Here is an 8,578-nt window from a genome sequence, read left to right as displayed (position 1 = left end):
CTAAAAATGGAGCCCTGTCTCTCTCTCTACAAGGCCTTTAAGGATAAACTGTCCAATTAAGAAATGACACCTAAATTAGTTTTACTTTTAACCCAATAACCAACCACCTGTGCCTGCAATGTGGGCTTTTTTATCCAAAACCACAAAACCACCCAAATCCATGGAGAAGAAGGTGAAGAAGAAGGACCAGACACCACCCTACAACCTCCATCTTGCTTTATCTATATTACTATATTCTAAAGCCTTAAACTCTGAGTTTTCCACCCTGTGATATTACACACTTCTATTCAAACTCCACCCCCACAATTCCAGGTCTATAATTCCATTTTGGAAGCCTTCTCCATGACCTCAGGTCAATGCAGCGTTCTCTGGGTCAGTGCCTGCCAGCACAGAAAGTCTGGAATTGTCCCTAACCAGGGTTCCACCAGCAGGGGGGTCCCAGGAAGGGAGAAGTTGGGGTTTGCTGGCTGCCAGGGTTGAGGTGTCCTGGGCCTTGCCACTGCCCTGGGCAGGACAGGGACACACTCCTGCAGCTCCAGGCCTGGCAGACATCCACCCCCACAGGCTGCCTGCATGACACAGGGCATGTCCCCAAAGGGCAGCTCCCCAAAGGGCAGCTCCCCAAAGGGCAGGACCCCAAAGGGCAGGACCCCATGGCCCTCCCGTCCCAGAGGCTGAGAATGAGGTGACAGAGCAGGGAGGGATAACAGGTAGGGGAGCAGAGCACTGGGACAGAGGAGACGAGGTGGATTTGGGGAAACAGGGACAGACAGTGGGTGCAGGAGAGAGGCTGGGACTGGGGAGGAGTCCCAGATACAGAGATCAGGCACCCAGTTCTGGTTGGGGTTAGGGCTAGAGTTAGGCTTAGGGTTAGGCTTAGGCTTAGGCTTAGGCTTAGGCTTAGGGTTTATGGTTAGGCTTAGGGTTTATGGTTAGGGTTAGGGTTTATGGTTAGGATTAGGGTTAGGGGTAGGATTAGGGTTAGGATTAGGGTTTGGGTTAGGGTTAGTGTTAGGGTTAGGGTTAAGGTTAGGGTTAGACTTAGGTTTGTGTTCAAACTGCTGAGGGGAAGCCTGTAGGATAAATAGCAACAAACCTTTGGTGGCCTGGGCCAGCAGATCTGACCCCACATTTCTGAAGAAGCATCTCCTGGAATCCCAGGCCTTCCTCCTGCCAAGGGTGGCCCAGTTAGCCCCCTTCCCCAGGGGTTTGTTTGGCCATTTCAGGGTGTCCTGAGGCCAGTCTGAATGTGCTGGGAATGTGCCACATCATGCCCAGTGCCAGACCTGCCACAGGAGGCCCAGTGCTGGCCCTCAGGTCCTCTGAGTGTCCCTGCTCCAGGGTGAGAGTGGAATATCTGCCATGGGAAAAGCTGAGCTTGGCAGGCCAGGGCCTGTGCCAGGCTGTGGGCACCCCTCACCTGGCTTGTTCTCAGGGGATCTTGGGGGATGCTTGGGGCTGTTGTGGAGTGTTTGAGAATCCTGGGGGATATTTGGGATGATGAGGGAAGCTGGGGGTGTTGGGGGATACTGGGTATTCTGGGATGGGTTATTCTAGGGGGAGATGTAGAAAGGATGTTTGGGGATATTGGAGAATTTTTTGGGGATGCTGGGGGGATATTGGGGAATGTTTGGGGAAACTGGGGAATTTGTGGGGATGCTGGGGAGAGTTTTGGATTTGTGGGGATGCTGGGGAGACATTTGAGGATGTTTTGGGGATGTTGCGGGATGCCGGGGGGATGTTGAGGGGCTGTTTGGGGGTGTTGAGGTGAACGCTGGGGGTGTTGGGGGCCGTGGACCTGCCCAGTCTGGCCGCTGTCCCATCCTCCGGGCGGTGGGTGACCAGCAGAGGGCTCGGCTCCCCTCCCGCCACCGCTTTATCCTGCCCAGCGCTGCCCTGGCGCCCAGAGGCGCGGCCGGAGCCGGAGCGAGCGGCCGTGCCCGGAGCCGCGGGGGCTGCGCCGCTCCGACAACCGCACCGCAGCGTGCGGGACCGCCGCGGGGCACGATGCCATCGCCACCGCCGCCGCTGCTGCTGCTGCTGCTGCTGCTGCTGCTGGCCCCGGGGACGCGGGGCAGGGCTGGCACGGGCAGGACTCGGCACGGCCCGGCTGCGGACAGCCCCGAGGTGCCGGCGGGGAGGCAGAGGCTGCGCCGGGGCGCGGAGGAGGACTCCAAGTCGGTGCAGCAGTACGTGCCCGGGGTGCGGGTGGAGTTCCCGCGGCCCCTCAGCTCTGCCAGCCTGCACCCCACCAGGGCCCTGCTGCCATCCAGCACCGACCCCTCGGAACAGCAGCCGGGGGTCCCCACGGAGCGGGACAGGGCAGAGCCCCGAGCCAACCTCACCACCGTGTCCGACAAGCGGCTGCAGATCCACAACCCCCTGTACCCGGTGACAGAGAGCTCCTACAGCGCCTACGCCGTGATGTTCCTGTCCCTCGTCGTCTTCACCGTGGGGATCATCGGGAACCTCTCCGTGATGTGCATCGTGTGGCACAACTACTACATGAAGAGTGCCTGGAACTCCATCCTGGCCAGCCTGGCTTTTTGGGACTTCCTCATCCTCTTCTTCTGCCTGCCTGTGGTCATCTTCAACGAGATCACCAAGAAGAGGCTGCTGGGGGACATGTCCTGTCGCATCGTGCCCTTCATGGAGGTAAGGGGCTGCACGGGTCCCGCAGGGATCCAGGACCCAGCTCCCCTCTGCCCTCTTGCTCCGGGGCAGTCCGTGGCGCCGGTGGCCTGGCACAAGGACAGTGTGCCAGAGACCCCCAGTGGGGCACAGCAAGGAGTTGAGGGCCAGTCCCCATAGTGACCTTCCCTCTGTCCCAGGCATTCCTCAGGCTCTGCAGCCAGCACCCATGCTGCCAGGGCTGGGAAAAGCCCATTAGACCCTCATCCAGGCAGCAGAGGGACTTCTGTCAGCAGAGTCCCTCCTTTTGTCTGTTCCTGTCCCACCCCAAAGCCTGGGGGCTCAGCCCTGCAGTGTGCTGGCCCAGAAAGTGGCCACTGTGGGCTGCTGAGGATGGTCCAGGGGCAGGGGGCTGCAGGTGGACAGTGCTGGTCAGCACTGGAATGGGACAGCCCAGGAATTAGGTCTGGAAACCTGAGATCTCTGTTTGTCCTCAAACCTCAGGTGTGACAGGTTGGCCACACTCAGAGAGAGCCAGGCAGGGGATGGCAGAATGAGCAAAACTGCCCCAGAGGGCAGGATTTGGGCTGATGCTGCTCCTGTGCTGGAAACCAACCCTCCATGTGCCCATCTCCCATCCTCAAGGGAACCTTGGGGTCCAGCTGTGCCCCTCCGTGCCCTGGTGGGACAGACAGACCAAGCCTGCCCGTTCTCTGTGGTCAATGCCCCGTTTATCAAAGGGTGCAAACACCTGGAAGAGCTCAGAGACAGTGACTGAAGAACCTCTCAGGCTTGGTCAGACCAGCCAGGGTTCAGAACCTGCCCCTCACACTGAGCACCCACCCCAGTGCTCCAGGTGTTCCCGGCTACTCCGTGCCCTGCTGGTCCCAGAACAGTCACCTGTGGCAGTCACCTGTCCGTGCCCCAGGGTCTGCACTTGTGCAAGGGTCCCTGGCTGGGCACAGCCCTGCAAGCTCCAGCAATGCCCCTAGGTCCTCTGGGTGCAGGGTGAGGGACCAGGGTGTCCCATGGAGCACAGCCCCAAACCTGCACAGCACAGCCCAGCACAGGGATGGGGTGTTTGCTGGGGCAGCCCCCCTGCTCCCCTGCCCAGCAGGCATTGCTCCTTTCCAGAGGTGTCCCACCCCATCCTCTCACTAACTGGAGTGTTTGCCCCATCCCTGTCCTCCACCTCAGGCTTCCAACACTGCATCTGGGTGGACTCGGAGTGGGGCAGGAATTTGCCCAGGCTGGCTCAGTGTCCCAGGGAAGGGTGATGTTCCCAAAATAGATGCTGTCTTGAGGAGGATCTGAGGGATATCTGCTGCTCATGGGCTCCCTGTCCCCATGAGAGAACCCTGGGGGTGGCACCTCCAGGCTCAGGGATTCAGCAGCACCAGGGTGCCCTGGGACAGCTTGGTCCCAGAGGAGTCAGGAAGGGACAGGAATGGTGGGATGTTGGTGCTGCAGAAGGACGAGCGTGTCACAGGCTGGGAAGCACGGTCCTGGTGTGGGGGGTCCTGCTCTGCCCCCCAGCACCAGCCCTGCACGGCCCTCCTGCCCCTCAAAGCATGGGCAGAAAGCGGCTCCAGGGCTTCAGCTGGGACACAGCCAGGCCAGAGCCAAATCCCCAGCAAAGAGTCAGCTGTGAGAGGGGAACCTCTCTGGAGGCCAGGGGTTCGTGTCTGGTGGGGCTGTGGCTCAGGCCACGCTGTGGGAAGCAGATGTATCCTCCGTGCTGTGGCACAGAGCCAGGCTTTGGGAGCAAAGCTGGTTACGGGGGCTCCTGGGGACAGGCCGTGTGCAGGGATGTGCTGCACTGGCTGATGCCACCAGTGCCATCCCTGCCAGGGCACTGGAGATGGGTGCTCCACTGGACCAAGGGCATCAGGAGAGATGGAAGAGCCCTTGGAAGGGTGTAGGGGAAGGAGGCAGCAGCACAGCAGCACCAAGAGCTGCAGGTGCCAGCCAGGGAGCAGGTGCAGTGTGCTGGGTGCTGGCTGTGGGGCAGAGCAGGCTGCTGGGTGCCCAGGCTGGCTCTGGGCTTTGGGTAGAGGAGCTGGGACATGCTGGGAGGTGGTGCTGGGTGCAGGATGCTGGTGCTGGGCTGGTGTCCTGATTCTGTGTCTGGGGAGATGCTGCTGAGTGCTGGCACCATTCTGGCCATCAGCTGCTGCAGTGACCAGCCCAGGGCCAAGGAAAAGGCTGGGGGGCCGGGGGGGCAGTGTTCCAGGCTGCTCCCCATGCACCACGTGGAGCCCTGGGAGGTTTCCTGAGTGCTGGGAAGGTCTTTCAGCACAGGGTTTGATGTTTGATGGCTTCGTGAGGCCAGGAATGGCCACAGCACTGGGACACCAGCATGTGACTCTGCCATCATCTTGGCCAAGGGCTGTGGGACTTGGCTCCCAGCTCTGGGGCTAGGACTGGGAATGCTGGTTGGTCCTGGCCAGTCCTCCCAGAGCCACAGCGAATCCTCTCCCTCCTTTGGTCTCCTCCTTTGGCAAAGGGGATGTTTTTCTTGCTGTTCTCAATGCAGCGGAAATTGCCCCAAGCTGATTTGGGACAAGAGCGCCTTCAACTCACTTGGCCTGTCCAGGCAGGCCTTGGGAACCCTGGGAAGGTGCTGGTGGGTGTGATGGTCCCTGCTTGTCCTCTGCAAGAGCCACCCAGAATAGAGGAAGAGCCTGAAGGACAATCCTGCTGCTCCCACCTTGGCTGGATGGACACACAGACATCCAGCTAAACTTCTCCCTTCTGCAGAAAAGGGAGCTGGGCAGGGACTAGAGGGTCAGGGGACATTTTTGTCCTTTCAGGAGTCACAGAAAAGTGACTCTAAACCCTGGGATGCAGCCACAGGCTGTGACCTCCTTACAGCCTTTGGAGGAGGGGTGGGGTTTGCCACGAGCCTGGTAGAACCAAGCCCCCTGTGATGTCCCTGCAGCAGGGCCCACCTGTTCTGCCTCCTCCCTCACCAGGTATCGTCACTGGGAGTCACCACCTTCAGCCTCTGTGCTCTGGGCATCGACAGGTTCCACGCAGCCACCAGCCCCCAGGCCAGCACCCGGCCCATCGAGCAGTGCCAGTCCATCATTGCCAAGCTGGCCGTCATCTGGGTGGGCTCCATGACGCTGTCGGTGCCCGAGATCCTGCTCTGGCAGCTGGCGCGGGACACGTCGCACGTGTCCGGCATGGCGACAGAGTACTGCACCATGAAGCCCTCGTCCAACCTGCCCGAGTCCATCTACTCCCTGGTGCTCACCTACCAGAACGCCCGCATGTGGTGGTACTTCGGCTGCTACTTCTGCCTGCCCGTGCTGTTCACCGTCAGCTGCCAGCTGGTGACGCGGCGCATCCGCGGCACCGACAAGAAGAGCGAGTGCCGGGGCGCCAAGCACGGCCAGAGTGAGGGTCACCTCAACTGCACCATCATCGCGCTGACCGTCATCTACGGGCTCTGCACCACCCCCGAGAACGTCTGCAACATCGTGGTGGCCTACATGTCCCCCGACGTGTCTAAGCAGACCTTGGATCTGCTCAACCTCATCAACCAGTTCTTCCTGTTCTTTAAGTGCTCGGTGACGCCCGTGCTGCTCTTGTGTCTCTGTCGTCCCCTGGGCCAGGCCTTCATGGACTGCTGCTGCTGCTGCTGCGAGGGCTGCGGCCCCGACACCACTTCCAGCGAGAGCAGTGCCGACAGCAAGCTCAAAACCGAGATGTCCTCCTCCATCTTCTTCGACAAGCCCCGGGAGACTCCCCCGCCCCTCCTGGCCCTTGGCACCCCGTGCTAAGTGCCACTGGGGAGCCGTAGCGATCATTTCACCACCTCCTCCCAAGACCGAACGTTGTTCTGCCATTAGTACTCGTGTCTGGACGTGGAACAAGCAGAAAGAGACAGCTCAGGGGGCTGCGCCGTGGGCTTCAAACCCAGCATTGGGCAGGTGGGGCTTGAAATGCCAGTCCCCGTGGCTACACTGGTGACCCTCTTGCCTCTGCCCAAAGGTCAGCGAGGACAGCGGCACCCTCCTGTCCCGGCTGCCCGGCCGGGCTCCCTGGGGCTGCTGCTCTGGAGATGGCGTTGTGCCGGAAAGGTCTTACCTGAAACTACAGAGGCTGACCATGATGGCTCACAGAGGACACAGCAAACACAAACTGCCCTCTTCCTGTCCCCTCCCCTCCTGCCAGCCCCTCCACAAGAGGAAAAGCTCCAACTGGCCGTATCCCACGGATTCAAGCCGTGCCCTGTATGAGCTCAATAAACCAGTAACCTAGAGCACACCGTGCTTGCAGCTGCTGGGCTGACCCCTGGGAGCCCTGGGAGCCCCTTGGAAATGGCTTTTCCCTAAACCTGGGGGGCTCTGGGGTGGGCATGGGCAGCTGGGGGGCAGGAGGGCAGGGAAGCAGCTGTGCCAGAGCGGGCAGCAGCCAGGGGAGATGGGGGAAGGCCCCCAGCCCCTTTGCTTCCTCCATCTGGGGTGACACTGAGCGGTACCTGTGAGAGGGTGCCCTCCGAAGTGTTGGGTTTGGGGTGATTTGTAGGACTTGAACTGGACTCAGTAAAGTCCAGCCAGCCCAGCACAGGGCTGAGGTAGCCCCCGGCCTGCTGGTTGCCCATGTGCACTGTGCACAACCAAGGTGCTGCTGCTGCACCCTGCTGCTGTGCAGTGCTGCGGGAAGACGTGGGACCACCACCCCCAGCACCCCTTGGGGTGAGAGCGTCTCTCCCAAACTGCCCCACAGGGCTCCTGGCCCTCATCCACGTGCCCACTGCAGGGACAGAACTGTCCCAGGAGGACGGGGCTTCAGGGCATCAGGGTTTCGAGCCCACATGGCCCCGGCAGGGCTGGGGAGGTCAGGGAGCAGGGGGGTCAAGGAGCAGGCAGGACGGATCTGCCCGAGGGCAGCCTGGCCACGGCAGCCCATCCAGCGGAGCTGTTAGAGCTCCTTGTCCCGAGTGCTGGCAGCCGCCCCAGCCCCGAAGTGCCGGGGCGAGGGAGACGGTTGCCAGGGGCACCGAAAGCGAGGGGCTCACTGCGGGCTTTGTGCGCAACACCCACCGGGCTCCGCGCGCGCTTCGCTTTCGCAGAGCCGTTTCCAGGGAAACAAAAGCCCCAGTTTTCTTTCGAGAGCACAAAACTGGGTTTTTCCTTTCATCCTCCTCCCGCCAAGCCTGTGCTGGGCCCCACAGTTTGGGAGAAGAGGGGTCTCGTCTCAGCACAGGGATGCAGGGGGGTTCAGAGCCCGGGCCATACCTTCAGTCCCGTGTGCCCAGGGGTGAGCGGGGTTCCTGGGGGGCTTTGGTGGCTGTGGGGTGGTGGGGGAGGGCATCTCTCATGTGCCTGGTCCACAGCGCTCCGTCCTGAGCCTGGGCCAAGGGCGAACAAAGCCAGGCTTGTGCTGCGGCCCCGCGGGGCTGCAGGCGTGGGGAGGGGCAGGGGGTGCAGGCAGCACTGTCACCATGGGCAGTGGCAGCACCCCACGGGCTGGGCTGAGCCCGGCCCTGCTCCCACCCTGCTGCTGGGCAGCTGACAAGAGCAGGGTAGGGGCCACCCCCGGGGACATGGCATGGAGGGACCCCCGCAGCGATGGCCACCAGCTCCCAGGGACACGGGGAAAGCCACCCCCAAAGGACACAGGAGCCCTGCAGTAGTGGGCACAGCCCCCAGGAGGGAGCAGGGAGAGGGGGCAGGAGCACTGCAGGCCCCCCAAACCCAGCAGGGCTCTGCAGCAGTTCTGGCACACAGCAGGGGCAGAGGAAGGTCCAGCAGCAATGATGGCCACGGATGGAGTGTCCGAGCTGTTCTTGGCACCCAGGCCAAGGAAACAAAGGCATCTGAAAGCATCAAAGGTGCCTCCAGCACCTCTTGGGTGAGCATGGCCACACAGGTGCCCAGTGCCACCCAAGGGACAGGGACCTCCCTCCCAGGCAGGGCCCCCAAGGATGGGTGGC

The 8,578-nt window shown here is 61.6% G+C and overlaps 1 protein-coding gene across 1 annotated transcript; it reads left to right on the top strand.

Annotated features, from left to right (window-relative positions):
• Positions 1-1,889: 1,889 nt before the first annotated feature.
• Positions 1,890-6,901, top strand: GPR37L1 (G protein-coupled receptor 37 like 1). Its single transcript, XM_053998254.1, has 2 exons — positions 1,890-2,655; positions 5,607-6,901. Exons 1-2 carry the CDS (start codon positions 2,008-2,010, stop codon positions 6,417-6,419), a joined length of 1,461 nt encoding a protein of 486 aa, XP_053854229.1. The 5' UTR covers positions 1,890-2,007; the 3' UTR covers positions 6,420-6,901.
• The last annotated feature ends 1,677 nt before the right edge of the window (positions 6,902-8,578 follow it).

This window comes from Vidua macroura, chromosome 24 (genome assembly GCF_024509145.1).
Source record: "Vidua macroura isolate BioBank_ID:100142 chromosome 24, ASM2450914v1, whole genome shotgun sequence".
Classification (NCBI taxonomy): domain Eukaryota; kingdom Metazoa; phylum Chordata; class Aves; order Passeriformes; family Viduidae; genus Vidua; species Vidua macroura.
Note: the sequence above shows the minus strand (reverse complement) of the source record. Positions and strands in the feature narration are given on the sequence as shown.

Excerpts from the sequence above, each read along its gene's own strand:
- GPR37L1 (XM_053998254.1), top strand. The coding sequence starts at position 2,008 with ATGCCATCGCCACCGCCGCCGCTGCTGCTGCTGCTGCTGCTGCTGCTG. Across the intron at positions 2,656-5,606 it reads GCATCGTGCCCTTCATGGAG|GTATCGTCACTGGGAGTCAC; the intron begins GTAAGGGGCTGC and ends CTCCCTCACCAG.